This window comes from Apodemus sylvaticus, chromosome 3, assembly GCF_947179515.1.
Source record: "Apodemus sylvaticus chromosome 3, mApoSyl1.1, whole genome shotgun sequence".
Lineage (NCBI taxonomy): Eukaryota > Metazoa > Chordata > Mammalia > Rodentia > Muridae > Apodemus > Apodemus sylvaticus.
In genome coordinates, this window is record NC_067474.1 from 58,445,944 (window position 1) to 58,461,101 (window position 15,158).

General features: G+C 46.5%; 1 protein-coding gene across 1 annotated transcript; it reads right to left on the reverse strand.

The window, feature by feature from the left end:
• Nucleotides 1-9,893: 9,893 nt before the first annotated feature.
• Nucleotides 9,894-12,804, reverse strand: Tomm5 (translocase of outer mitochondrial membrane 5). The gene is made up of 2 exons (XM_052176414.1): nucleotides 12,596-12,804; nucleotides 9,894-10,353 (listed from the first exon to the last, which is right to left on the reverse strand). The coding sequence occupies exons 1-2, from the start codon at nucleotides 12,714-12,716 to the stop codon at nucleotides 10,319-10,321; spliced, it is 156 nt and encodes a 51-aa protein (XP_052032374.1). The 5' UTR covers nucleotides 12,717-12,804; the 3' UTR covers nucleotides 9,894-10,318.
• Nucleotides 12,805-15,158: the final 2,354 nt, after the last annotated feature.

Genomic DNA, 15,158 nt, shown 5'->3' on the forward strand with positions numbered 1-15,158 from the left:
TTGTATGGAGGAATATGGGATTGCAGTGCACACAGCAGCCAGCAGGTGGCAGCACGCGACCTTCAGAGCGAAGCATGAAACCAGAAACCAGCAAACTTCTGAAGGTGAGGGCTTCCTGCTCTTCTACTCAACAGTTCACTTCAGTCACCCTGCTTCCTGTCTTCTTCAGACACCTCTGCCTCAGATCTCTCAGACACTCCATACTTTCTCTGGCCAAGTGCTAATGGTCCAAATCTTTCTGTATCTTCCCCAACCAAAGAGGGTCAGGGCTCTTCTCCATCTTCTCTTAAGCACTGGCACTTAGTTCTCATGGGGGTTTATATAAGGGAGTCATCAGAAACAATATAATGGAGAAAAGATATAACACCTGCTGGACTCCATACAGATTATTTTATTTCTTCTATATTTTTTGGAGACAAGTGTCTCATTATGTAGCCTTGAAAATGTTGAGATTGAAAGCATGGCATGCACCTCTTTTTATAAAACTGTTTGTGTGCATGCCCGTGTGGATTTATGTACAACCCATGCATGCAGGTGCCTGTAGCCAGAAGAGAGCATCAGCCCCTGGGACTGGAGTAACTGGGTTGTGTGCAGTGTGTGGGTGCCGGGAACCAAACGTGAGTCCTCTGGGAGAACAGTAAATGTTCTTAACCACTGAGCCTTCTCCCCAGCCCTGTGAGTCTCTTAAGGTCAGAGATCATGGCTGTGGTGGTTTGAACAAAAGTGGCCCCCATAGGCTCACAGGGAGTGGCACAAGTAGGAGGTGTGGCCTTGTTGGAGGAAGTGAGTCACTGGAGGTGGGCTTTGAAGTTTCAGATGCTCAAGCCAGGCCCAGTGTCTCTCTTCTTGCTGATCCAGAAGAACTTTTGGTCCATTTTCCAGCGCCATGCCTGCCTGCGTGCCACCAGGATGACAACAGACTACACTTCTTAACTCTAAGCCGGCTCCAATTAAATGTTCTTCTTTCTAACAGCTGCCATGGTCTCTTTGCTGCAATAGAAACCCTAAGACAATGGCTGAATCCTTGCACATCTTCCTGCCACTGATGTTCACTGCAGACAATGAAAGAAAAACTTGGCATTGTGAAGTCTCCCGTTAAGATGGTTTTTGATACTTAGACATTAGGCCTCACTCTCAAAGCCATTATTTTTCGCCTCTAATTCAAGTTGTCACTTATTCAATCCTTTGTTAAGATGTAACAGAGAGGGGCTGGATAAATGGCTCAGCGGTTAAGAGCACTGTCTGCTCTTTCAGAGGTCCTGAGTTCAATTCCCAGCAACTACATGGTGGCTCACAACCATCTGTAATGGGATCTGATGGATGCCCTCTTATGGAGTATCTGAAGACGGCTACAGAGTACTCATATATATAAATAAATAAATCTAAAAAGGAAATTAAAAAAAAAAGATGTAACAAGAGAAATGTGGGACAGAATTTGTATAAAAGTTTTTGAAAATAGAGAAAAGCCCATAGCAAATGTTTTCTTACTGCAATTTGCCAACAGGTAATTAATTTCAAGTGAAAGGCTCCTTTCCTAATCCAGCTTGTCTTGGTCATAACTGTTGACTCAGGAAGGAATCTTCCTTTGTAGCTTCAATATGGTGCTCCTACTCTGCCTTTTTCAAAATAAAGCCCTTTTCATCTGTAAAAAATGGCTCTCCAGAGCCCGCAAGATGCTTCAGCAGGTCCATGTGCTTGCTGACAGTTCTGAGTTCTGAGTTCAGCTGGCCCTGAAAGGATAGAAAATAATACAGCCTAACTCTAATGACCCCAAGAAGTCAGGAGTTTAAAATGCTATCTCGCTTTGTTGGAAACTAGGTCAAAGGTCACATTCCAGAGCCCTCCCTTTTTTCAGAGCTAGCTGAAAGGCCTTGAATAGGAGATCCTGGCCCCACAAGGTAACTGGAAATGAGCTAAGCTTATCTTGCTTCGGTAAACTGCTTATGCCTTTATCCCTATGCAGGAGTTCACACAGCTATAGACATTCAAGAAAATAGGAAATTGGTCCACTGAGCGTTGGCTCCAATAATTTAAACTGATTGGCTCACATTTCGTGGGCTCTCCATGCTAAGAAATGATTGGTTTGTGATTTGCCAGCTTTGTCATAAACTTATAAAAGCTGTCGCAATTTGGCACTTGTGGTCCACAGTCCTCTAGCCCTTCGTGGTGTACGGCTGTGGAACCCAGAGCTCTGGAATAAAATCCGGGGCATGGGGTGCTGGGGTGCCCTTGGTTTTTCTGGGTCTTACAGCCCTGCAGCTCCATACAGGTGTCCTCTGGCCACCACAAGTGTTCACACTTGAGTGTGCGCACATACACAATAAAGAAATGTAACTAAATATTTATCTTCACAGCCAAGCACAGTGGCCTGCTGCTGTCCAAACTCAGCCGCGGGATAATCAGAATTCTTTTTGGTCCAGGAAGGCAAGGGTCCAGCAAAATTGACACACAGACACCGAGATGGTCTTTGGATTTGAGTGTATTATTCTGGGTATCCCCTGGTCCAGTCAAGCTAACATCTCCAATTAAGCATCACATTCATCTGTCCAAGCTTCAGTTTTCTCGGACAGTACAAGGTGTTTGCCCATCGTCCAGTTGGCCAATTGGCACATGTGGTTAAGCTGCTTCTTCATCGTGGCCCAGCTGTTACGCTAGCCTGGGAGCTGGGGAAGGAGGGCTCCCGTGCCTAGCCTCCTGGGTGGCGAAGGCGGCATTGCAGAGCTTGGAGAGGCGCCTGGCCTGCGCTGTCCTCCCACCTAGTCCGCTCCCTGCATTCTTCTCTGTGCTATGCCAGGGGCCGCCCTAGCCCCCCCCCCCCCCCCATCAGCTCCAGCCGCAGCTTCTAGCCCCAGCCAGAAGAGACTAATCAGTGAGTCTCTGTGTGTAATAAGTATAAACTATCCTGAATCACACCTGGATAAGCTAAGAAGGTTGTTTTGGCCAAGGAATCCCTAGGTGGGGTCTGCAAAACAAAAGCAGTTCCTCACAAGCTTCAGTTGGGGCAGCTCTGAGCACTGCACCAACTCAAATGTAAATTGTTTCTTCCTTGCCCAACACCCACCTGTTCGGGAAGGACGTAGTATAAGGTTCTTCAGATGTAAATATTTTCTAGTCTGGGCCTATTGTTTCAAATCCACCTGTCCAGCAAGGGTGACTAAAAAACAAAAGGAACCTGTAATTTTAGGATTCCTGGAAAATTCTACTGCCTGCTCAAAATGCTTTTTCTACTACATTTGGGGCCATATATCATATATATCCTGTTGGGAGGTAAATGTAATTACATAAACAATTGGAGCAAAGTGTTGCAGAATTTTTTTGGCTACAAGATGGATTCTTTACATTCTAATTTGCTTTTTTTTTTTTTTTTTTTTTTAGGTCCCAGCTACTAGGAAGGAGGAGAGTTTTAGAAGTATAGTAAATTGCCAAGTGAGATTTTCGGCTTCTAAATAGGGGTGTTCCACTAAGTCCCAAGAGACATTTCTCACCTCAGTCTGTAAAGTTCTGTTTTACAGATCTCATTGGGGCCACTGCGACAGTGGCCCTTCCCTGCAATCCCAGCACTCAGGAGGCAGAGGCAGGTGGATCTCTGTTGAGTTCAAAGCCAGCTTGGTCTACAGAATGAGTTCCAGGACAGCCATGGCTACACAGAGAGACCCTGTCTAAACAAACAAACCAACAAACAACAACCCAGTTTCTCAAGCAGCTGAGCGAGGTCTCTGGGCTACACACCTGTAATCAGTCCCGAAGTCTTTTCTCAGAAGCCAGGTTTCCAGTCCCTTGTCAGTACTAACTACCCCACTCACCTGTGACCAGATGGCTAACCCTGAAGCATCTGTCAGAGCAGAGGACCTTTAATTTTGAGAGAGGGTCTTGCTGGGCAGCTCAGGCTGATCTCAAGCATGAAGAACCCTCCAGCAGCCTCCACCTACCGAATGCTGGGTTTGCAGATGTGTGTAGCACACCCTGGATTACAGATGTGCACAGCCACATCCCTTAGTCTTTTATGCTACAGGTTTATGAAACCTACAACCACTCACATTCTTCCATTTGCTTCTTATCCCTAAACAATTATGTAATTTTATAATTGGAAAAGACCTTAAGTTAATATACGTTTACCAGTTATCCAGAGCAGATCCTGAGCCAATGAGATCATCTGAATGATTACAGGAAAACAGAAGGGGGCGGGACGGGGCAGGGCTCATCCACAGATTCTGCTTCAATGGGCTTTTTGTCAGAGCTTCCCAGGTGACTTTAGAGTATAGTTTGTTTTGGAAGGCACTGCAGCTGTGACCTCTGACACTTATGTAACAGCAGGACAGGTGCTGTTTTCCTGTAGCCACCAGAGGCTACATGCGAACTGGAATACCTGGAAGAGAATTCTGGGGGTAAACGGGAAGGGGGCGAAAGAGAAATTGAGTCGAGGCGACAGCTGCCGGTCAAGACTGACTTTAATATTATTTTGCCAAGATATATAGTCTTTAGGAAACAACCCTGCCCCCCAACATCAAGGAGCAGGCCGAGAACTCCTTGGCTCAGTGGGTCGCCTGCTTCAAGTCTACCAGGTCTCTGCTGGCCTCCAGGTGAGACTGCCCTGAGGCAGTCTTGGTCGTCAAGGTGAAAGCGCCTTATTGTTCCCAAGGAACAAGGGCAGGCGGAAGAGTGGGGGCTGCCAGCCAGCTCAATGCTGTGGGGGAAGGGACATTTTCCTTGAGGGAGCATACCATCAGCTGTAGCAGGGCATGGTCATCCTTCCTACTCCCTCGGAGGAGGTATCCTTTGATGTGCAGAAATATGGTCTCTAGCGGCTATTTATTAATAGGATGTGATCAGAAGATCCAATTATGTAGGTATATTTGCCATAGTTCTTGTTCAACGAAGAAACATGAGTATTTAAAATATACTAGGGCTGGGCCTGTAGCTCAGCTTGTAGAGTGCTTGCTTAGGGTGGTGCATGAAGTCGTAGGTTCTATCCCCAGTGTTGCAAAAACAATGGCATAAGCCCATCCTCCAGCACTGAAGAGGTAGAAGAGTCAGGGTTCTCAAGTTCATGATCATCTTCCTTGGCTACAGAGTAGGTTTGAGACTGACCCCAAGACCAGTCACAAAAAAACCCAACTAAATGATGTAAATGAAATGTGCTGTTATTTTCCTGTGGAATTGGGAAGGAGTCAATGAACGTGTTAAATGGAAGTTTTTACTCTTAGCCACCAGTCCCAAAAGCTTTCCTTCGCTCTTTGCCATCTGATCACATATTACTTGTTTCCCATCACTTCAAGCAATTATGAGCAATGACACTTGCATCTCAGTCAGTAAAGCATTAGAGCAAGCTAGAGACAGGTAAGAGAGCTTGCTCTGCAAGCAGGAGGGCATGAGTTCAAATCCCCAGCATCCATATACAAAGCTGGCCTGAAACAGGAAAACCTCTTGTTCAGTGAGACTCTGGCTCAAGACAGGATGGTTGAGAAAGACAACCAACATCCAGCTCCGGGTGGGCATAGGTGTGTGCACCTGCACAGTCAAGTGCATAACAGCACAGAGGGGGGAGGGGAAGAGAAGAGGGGACAGAGGAAAGAGGGGGGAGGGGGAACAAAACCCCTCAGAGGCTCACACTGCTCCAGCATACATAGTTGTGAGGGGCCGCTCGTTGCTCCTGCAAACTCCATTACAAGATGGCGTTCGCATCTAGCTAAAATGTATCATTAACCGGCGAACAAATCAGTGCGCATGCCTGAAGTGATTTAACGTCCTTCAGTCTCTGCCTACCTCGTGGCATAATATGGGCTGATGAGCTGCAACCAATTAGGAAGTGCCACGTCCTAGGTGGGCTTACCAGCCTATATAAGGGACGGTTTTTCAGACCGTTGGAGTCTCCGTTGTTGTAAGCTTATGCTCTCCCTCTCAAGAGCCATTAAAAGCATTCTACAGAAGGATCCTGAGTGTGCCGCGTCGTTTTGCTGGCGAGACGGTAGCGCGGGACACATAGTCTCATAAAAACTCGGCTCTTGGTTTCAGGACACAGCCTCTACATAAACAGCATAGTGTCAGTGGCAAGGGCAACTAGTGCTTTGAACGGAGTCGGCTCTCTAGCCCTGCCCACTCCATTCTACTATTGGACAGATACTGAGTGCCTGCTAGATGCCAGGAAACCTAGGTCCTGGGATACAGAGTGAACACAGGGGACAGAAATTCCTGCCCTCAGAACACATGCTTAGTGGGGGGGAGACAGACAATTCTCAAGAAACATCATACCCAGTAACAGTGAAAATATAGCCCCTGGGATGGGGGTGCATTGCACAGACTACAGTTTTTGAAGATTTCGTTCATATGGATATGTGAATCTGAGTGTGTGCATGCGTGTGCTATGCTTGTGCCAGTGGCCAGAAGGTTCTTGATATTCTGGAACTGGAATTGATAGTCTGCAGTGAGCCACCCAATGTGAATGCCAGGAACCAAACCCTGACCCCCTGCAAGCAGCAGGCACTCTAAACTGACCAGTCAACGCTCCAGCAGCCCAAAGTCCAACCCTACCCCACGTCCAACCCTACCCCACTCCGTTTTAATATATTGAAAATCTTAAATGTAACATCGAGTTAGCATAATATGCATAGGTGTACAGCTGGCTTGGGTCTTCACAAACTGAAATACCCTATTGCCTACGAGGGTAATAGTGCTTCACTGAGAACACCCTTTCAACCAATACCTCAAAGAGGACCAAGGTCAGAGAAAACCTAAGGAAGTGTGCTCTGCTGGGGAAACAGTGGAGACTGCATCAGCATCTAAGCTGAGGGGCAGGGAGGCTCTGGTGGCTTGCATGGTGACGGGCTTTCATAGGAAACAAGATCAACGAGGCAGTCCGCTGCCCACCTACAGGCAAGCGCTGTGCAGTTTCTTTACATACCTGAACTAAGTATGCAAACATTCAACTAAGAATGTATTGCTTATGAGTATTTTGTCTGCATGTATGTCCATGCACCATATCTATGCTTGTGCCTAGAGTTGTCATTAGAGGGTGTTCAGATCTCCTGGAACAGGAGTGACAAATAGTTGTGAGCCAACGTGTGGTTATTGAGGACTGAACCTGGGACCCCTATACGAGCAGTCAGTGCTCTTAACCACTGAGCCATCATTCCAGCCCCCTAAATATTTTCTAGTATATTATTTCAGAACTATCTATTCCAAGCACTGAACACTCCCTGTGGGTATAGCCTGAATTTTAAAAAGCTATTTACAGGCTGGGTATAGAGGTGCACACTTGTAACCCTGGTAATTAGAAGATACAGGCAGCAGAATTCAAAGTTCAAGTGTCACCAAGGATATGAAGCAGCAAGATTCTATTTCTAAAAGAAGTCGCTCATTGAATGCTGAACCACCACGTTTTCTTACTTCGGCCTGAACACACACTAGAATCTCCAGGAGCAATCACATCTTTTCCTAAGAACAGCGCACAAATCATATTAAAAGTCTCCCAAGCCTCGCCAAGCTGTTTAGTTACCACACTGAAACTTGAACCTCAACTTCTCCATGTGTTAGAATACATCAATGCTGACCCGCCAAAGTTATTTTTGGTAATAAATTTAAGTGATTTTTGTTGTTTGTTTTCAAGCAGCCTGGGTTGGCCTCAAATTAAAATTCTTCCTGCTGGGATTCTAGTGGGTGCCACCACACTTGCTTGCTAAGTTAGTGTCTCTGATAATTCTGAGGTCTGAATACATTAGCATCAATCGGCACCACTCCTCAGCACACCTGGAAATCAGAAATCGTTGTTTGCCGAGTGCTGTCTGTCCCCTTGGCAGGCATTCCACTACCCTAAGTCTACTACTGACAACTAATTCAGAGGTTCAGCTCCTCAAAGCCCAGGGTCTTGAGCGCCAGAGCTCAGAGTCAAATCCACTCCCCTGCAGGGGCAGTAACTAAGCAGTGGGTGTAAATTACTAAGACAGTGCAGGGTTAGAAACACATATGCTGTCTGGGTAAAGATAGTGGACTAAATGCAGGATAGACAAGGTATGTCCATTCTCCCTTGAGAGTCCATTCAGTAACTGTGAAAGGGTTTTTTTTGGTCTTTTTTAAGGTTAAAATCTAAAAGGCCAGAGGATGCGACCACAGACAGCATCCCCAAGTCTCAGAGCGGTGGGTCCATGTGCCTCTGTGAGCAGGCAGTGAGGAGGTGCCAAACTAAGAACTACTTAGAGAAGGTCTAAGTTATCAAATGCTGCCAGAACCTCTACAGGGCTGAGCAACCTCTGCAAGACGGACACGCCTCTCCCCTGGGCCTCACCACGGCCCTACCCACTCCTCCCTTGACTCTCAGAAGCCTAGTAGGACCTTTCTTAGTTAGGCCTCACAAGACTAGAAGAATGTCCTCTAAGGAATGACCTTAAATACAAAATACCTAAAGAGATGGACACAAACACTTTTCCCAATTAAATGCCTCAAAGATCTCCCTTAGGGAGAGCCCAATACCAACAGTGAAGTGTCTAACATGAAAGAAAGATGGATGAAAGCCATTTTAGGCAACAGAGTAGGAAACACAAAATAAGTTATATTCAATTTTAAGAGAGTGATAAAGTGCCCAAACAGTAACTAACTGAATACACATACACACACACACACACACACACACACACACACACAGATTGTAAAATGAAAAAGACTCTCAGGACAGCAGATCCTTGTTGCTAAGAAAAATTAGGCCTCACAGAGAGACCAGGAGTCAAAAGGTTTCAGATTTCTCAGCAGCACTCAAAACCAGAGTCAAGGTTGCAATGTCTTAATACCCTGAAGAGTGAAGATTCCAACTAGAACTCAACCCTCAGCAAAGACTTAACCGTGTGTAACTAGAGAACAAGCAACTTTCAGACCAGAAAGGTCTAAAAATGTTCACTTCCTGAATTACCAGTCAGGGCTCCCAGGAAAACAAACCACAGCAAGGACAAGAGAACACTGTTCCCAGGTTACAGCCACACAGCCCAGAGGGAACAGCAGAGGCTCCCGGGAACACTCCCTTGGGAAGGCCAGAAGATGCGGTGACTGACCAAGGCAAAGGATGTATTTTGGGACCTAGTGAAAAGTTCATTGAAAAATAAAATCTAGAGGTTAACAGGAATGTATAGGAAAAGAAAACCATTGGTCTAACCCAAACCACACAAGGCTGCATACAGGAAGACAGGTGGCAGGAAACACATGTGTGACAGGTACAGAGGATAATGGCGGCGGCGGCAGCGTCATCATGTCACACCGACACACTGCTGTCGCTGGAGAGATGGCTCAGTTGTTGCTCTCACAGAAGGCCCAGCACCCAAGGGCAGCTCCTAACTGTCTGACTCCAGTTCTGGAGAATCCAGTGTCCTCTTCTGGCCTCCATTAGCACCAGGCACCCACATGGTGCACACACATACATGCAGGCAGACACATATACACATAAAATAAAAACAACCTTAAAAATTAAACCAAACCCATACACATCAGCTAATCCGAGGGGAGCATGGGTAGCTGCTTTGGAGGACTGATAGCCCCCCTCAGCCAACACACTTAGAGAACTATTTGAGTTTAAAATGCAGCATCCCCTGCCCCACTTCCATGGTCTTTGTATTTCTAGCACTAGGCAGCCACTCATCTGCGGTTCATGAAGACTTTGGCAAAGAAGCGTAATTCCACATAGCATGATTAACAAATTCTCAAGGGTTTTTTTTTTGTTTTTTGAGACTGGGTTTCTCTGTGTAGCCCTGGGGCTGTAGACCAGGCTGTCCTGGAACTCAGGAATCCGTCTGCCTCTGCCTCTCAAACTCTGGGATGAATTCTCAAATCAGACAGGAGCAATAGCGGCAACACTGTAACCGTGCCACCATGGATGGCCATGGCCACCAAAGTGGGATGCAAACACAAAACCACGCTTTCTTCATCAGAATGTTTATTAAAAATATAGACTGTGCTTAAATGTCATCGTGGGGGTGTGCTGACTTCCAAACAGACTCTTCACAAATAACAATTTGAACAGAAGTAAACAGAAACGACTACAGGGACATACCACTTCAGACAGAAGCCCCTCAGAGCCTGACACACACCATTTACCATTCCATTCAGCAATCACAGAGGTGGATTTCATAGGCCTAAGGGCACCACGCCCACAAGACATCTTTTTACACTTCCCAAGTATTTTAGCTATGGAGGTCAGTTTTCAAAGCCTGACTTGTTCTCAACAAGCAGTTTTTATGTCCGTTTAATCAGTCTTACACCTTTCTGGGCCAATTCATCTGCAGACAGGAGGAGAAACCGTCCCCAGGCTCTTCATGCCGTGCGTCCACGGGACTCCCAATCCTCATATGCTGTCCAGCTTCTTTAAGATATATGGAGCTGAAAGAGAAACCCCGAATTAGGTTTCATTCTACGATTCTACAAGTCCACAGGCTATATTGCACAGTTATAAAAACTGGTGGTGGTGGCGGGTGTCTCGGACTTTATGAAATAGCTTCTGCCTAACCACAAAAAGGGATCCTCTGCCTTGCAAAGCTGCCCACTCACTCCCACGTCACTCAATAACCATCACCAACACCACAGAGCAAGCAATTGCACACTGCTGCATCTCTGCTCTTTCTTCCAGGGCTATAAGTAACTCCAACAGTTTCTCTGTGTAGTCCTAGCTGTCCTGGAACTCACTCTGTAGACCAGGCTTGCCTCAAACTTAGAAATCCGCCTGCTTCTGCCTCCCAAGTGCTGGGCTTTTTTAATTTTTTCCGCAACAGTTCGATACTGTGGGGACCTTTTACCTATTTTGCACTATAGGAAGTTGAGCCCAGGTCCTGCACAAGCCAAACAAGGACTTTACCCCCAAGGTATACTGCAGGGGGTTGGCTGGGAGATATCTTTAACCCAAACAGGACAAAATCCAAGAGGAAACAAATGAGCATTAGGTTCTGTTCCATTACCAATACTGGAATACTAAAGTGATGTTACCGGGATAGAGAGATGACTCAGCAGTTAAGAGTGCTGTCAATCAAGAGGACCTGAGTTCGGATCTCAGCTGCCTGCCATACCTGGCAGCTTACAATTAATTGCCAGTTTAACTCCATTCCCAGGGGTTCCAATGCCCCCTTCTGGACTGCAGACACCTGTAGGCATGTGGCTCACATACAGACAAGCAGAAAAACACAACAAGTCTCTTGTTTTGTTATTTCTCTGTGTAACAGCCCTGTCTGTCCTGGAACCCCATTTGTAGACCAGGCTGGTCTTAAACTCACTGAGATTTGCTTGCCTCTGCCTTCTGAGTGCTAGAATTAAAGGTCTGGTTATAAATAAAAATTAAATAGGATAAATCGGTGTACATCAAATACAAAGATCACTAAGCATTTTCTAGACAGCTCTCCCCTCTAAGAAAAGGATGGAAAAGTTAAAGTATGAGGCTGTCGGATGAACAGATGTTCTGGGTGCTTCCATTCCCCAAGATGTCCTCTCCCGGAAAAGCCAGCAACACAGCAAAACAGTCACCCAAACGACAGAGGCCTCCACCTCAGTGAGTTCCAAGCGAAACCTAATTCCAGTCTTCTAAAAATGTTGGTAAGTCTTCAATTATTTGAGCCATTCCTGCCTCTCCCTGCCCAGAAGACAACCACATGCAAGCAAGCACTGAACAATATTAAGCACGTTGTGCTGAGAATTAGAGAACCAAGGTAGAAAGCTGCTGGGTGCTTTTAGGCCAGGCGGTGGTGGCACACACCTGTTATCCCAGCACTCTGGGAGGCAGAGGCAGGTGGATTTCTGAGTTCGAGGCCAGCCTGGTCTACAGAGTGAGTTCCAGGACAGCCAGGGCTATACAGAGAAACCCTGTCTCAAAAAAAAACCCCCAAAAAATTAAAAAGTGTGTTTTTATTGTTTACTTTTTGGGTGCACTCTGAGGCATGGTGCAGGTGTGGAGGTCAGAGTTCAACAAATGCTCAGGTTGTCCAGCTTTAGCAAAGTGCCCAACTCAGTGAGCCACCTAGCCAGCCCCTGCTTTTTAAGTTGACCGTGTGGTTTTAACCTTGCGCATGTGTCCGGTGAACTCAAACAATCACAGGCGCGCGCAGGGGATGAGGGGGCATAGATGAAGCAACAAAATTAACTTTTGCTATGTTGAAATCAAATGGTTCAGGTAATCAAGAAAAACCAATTATTTACTTCACTCTCTGTGCAAATAAACACAAAGCTAATCTCTTCTATTTCAAAGGCAAGCAGAGAGAGAGAGAGAGAGAGAGAGAGAGAGAGAGAGAGAGAGAGAGAGAGAGAGAGAGAGAGAGAGCTCTGAATGGCCAAATGACCTTGGGTCAGCCACCTCGCGGGGACCGTTTCTAGATCTGGAAAACGAGGGTATTGCTCCGAGGATAACACCCGGGAGCTTCTTAAGTACAGACGCTGGGCGAGCAAAGGTGACGCGCCCTCCGCCACCACGTGCACCGGGCACCTCCTCAGGAGCCGCAGCCCCGTAGAGTGCGCGCAGTTGGGCAGCCCCGGACGTGCAAGCCCCCCACTCTCCCCAGGATGCTCAGCTCAAGGCCCCACGACCGCGTGCAGGGTTGGGTGTGGACGCGTGGCCTCACGGTCAGTTCAGAAGGACACTCACTGACTCGCAGCAGGGCCACGTAGATGAGGAAGTTCCGAATGGAAGAGACCACATCCTCACGCATCTTCCGCTTCATCTCCTCCGGGTCCAACTTCGGCGCGAGACCCTCGATCCGGAACATCGCGGCGGCTCTCCCTCCAACGCTTGCGAGAGCCGCAGCCTGCTCTCCTCCAGTGGCCGCCCTGCGCCCGGAACTCAGTCAGGTCTCACTTCCTGTCCCACCCCTTGTTTCCGTCCTGCGACGGGAATCTGTGAGGGACAAACTTCATCGTGTGCGTTGGTGTCTGAAACAACGAAACCTGAAGGGGGCAGCCGCCGCCTGAAGTCTTTGAGCTTTGGGTGAATCTAAACTGTGTTTTGGTCCCCAGCGGGACTGAAATAGAATGCCACCTGTAAAGTTGTTTTATGCTGTAAAGTAAGGAGGTGTACTGGCTGGTTTCGTGTGTCAACTTGACACAGGCTGGAGTTATCACAGAGAAAGGAGCTTCAGTTGGGGAAGTGCCTCCATGAGATCCAGTTGTAAGGCATTTTCTCAATTAGTGATGAAGGGTGGGAGGGCCCCCTTGTGGGTGGTGCCATCCCTGGGCTGGAATCTTGGGTTCTATAAGAGAGCAAGCTGAGCAAGCCAGGGAAGCAAGCCAGTAAGAAACATCCCTCCATGGCCTCTGCATCAGTTCCTGCTTCCTGACCTGCTTGAGTTCCAGTCCTGACTTCCTTTGGTGATGAACAGCAATGTGGAAGTGTAAGCTGAATAACCCCTTTCCTCCCCAACTTGCTTCTTGGTCATGATGTTTGTGCAGGAATAGAAACCCTGACTAAGACAGGAGGTGTGTGCAAAAAATCCTTATAAATAATAGCATTTATGAAGTATCTAAGACAGCACTTCGTGAAATGTACATTATAATGTTTCCTAAATTTGAAATTTAAAACAACTTAGTTGGGAATGAAGTTCGTTTGCCAAGTTGTTTTTTTAGAATGCACGAAGCTGCCGGGCGGTGGTGACGCAAGCCTTTAATCCCAGCACTTGGGAGGCAGAGGCAGGCGGATTTCTGAGGCCAGCCTGGTCTATAGAGTGAGTTCCAAGATAGCCAGGGCTACGCACATTGAAACCCTGCCTCGAAAAAAACAAACAATCAAACAAACAAAAAGCAAGAAAATAAAAGAATGCACGAAGCCCTGGCTAGTGGTGTCGTGGCTGTGGATGTTGTTATAAACACCATCAAAAGAACTTAGGAAGGAAAGTGTTTATTTCACCTAACCTGTTACTTTATCCTGGAAAGCCAGTGCAGGAGTTCAAAGTGGAACCTAGAAGCAGGAATTGAAACAAAGACTACTGGCTAGCTTGCCCTGGCCTCAACCAGCTTTCTTTTATTGGTTAGGACAAATCTGCCAGGTGGCACCGCCCACAGTGGACTAAGCCTTCCTCCATCAATTAGTAGTTATACAATGACTCTCAAATCCACCAACAGGGCCATCTGGTGGATGCAATCCCTCTATTGAGGTTTTCTCTTCCTAAGTGTCAAGTTGACAAAAAGAAGCCAGTACTGTGCTGCTCGCCTGTGTTCCCAGCACCGGAGTGTTGGAAAAAAGAGGGTTAAGAGTTGAAGGTCAGGGCAGCGGGCTCAATCCTTTAATCCCAGCATTTAGGAAGCACAGGCAGGCAAATCTCTGAGTTTCAAGACCAGCAGGGTCTACAGCGTGACTTCAGGACTGTCAGGGCTACGCAGAAAAACCCTGCCTCCAAACAAGAGTTGAAGGTCAAGGTGCAAACAGTGTCTCACACCCTCATCCCTCAGGAGATACAGGCAGGAGAATTACTCCAAGGGTAAGGGCAACATGGGTTACAAAATAATTACAAGGACAATCTGGACTAGAGACTTTGTTTCAAAAACCAAACAACCCCAAGATAAACAAACAAACCCAAACAAAAACCAGAGGTCAAGGTTATCACCCTCAGCTAGTGAGTTAAGACTGCTAGTGCTCCAGATACTGAATTTTTAACATTTCCCACTTTTTTTTCCTGTATACTCTTTTTTTTTGGAGGTAACTGATTCTTAAATATTCTAATGTAACTCTCAGAATACATTAAGTATGAGCCCAGTTCAAAACTGATCAACATGAGAGAGGAAATCAAATGCACTCTTCTCAGACATGAATCAGACAACTGAATTTTTCTCATAATTCAATGTCAGAATGTCTTTTTATGAGGGCACACTGTATAGCAGCAATGAATGTAGGATTAAATAAGAATAATACTTTACTATGAGAGCAATTGACAATGTTAGCATATCTAACATTGATTGTTGACGGAGTGTAAGACCCTGGATTTAGGGTAAAAAACCTCTAATCTGTTTCTTCAAGCTTTAGTAAGCATTTACATCTATAATTCATACAGTTGACTAGCAGAGGCGGTAGTGGTACAGGAGGGGCGGGAGGGGCTGACTCTTAAGGAAGAGGTCCAGCCTTCACGACGCTGAGAATGAACCTGGGAAGATCACACTTCCAGGCAATGCCTCTCGCTATAAAATCAGGGACAAGTCTCTGTTTCATGCTCCAAAGTCTC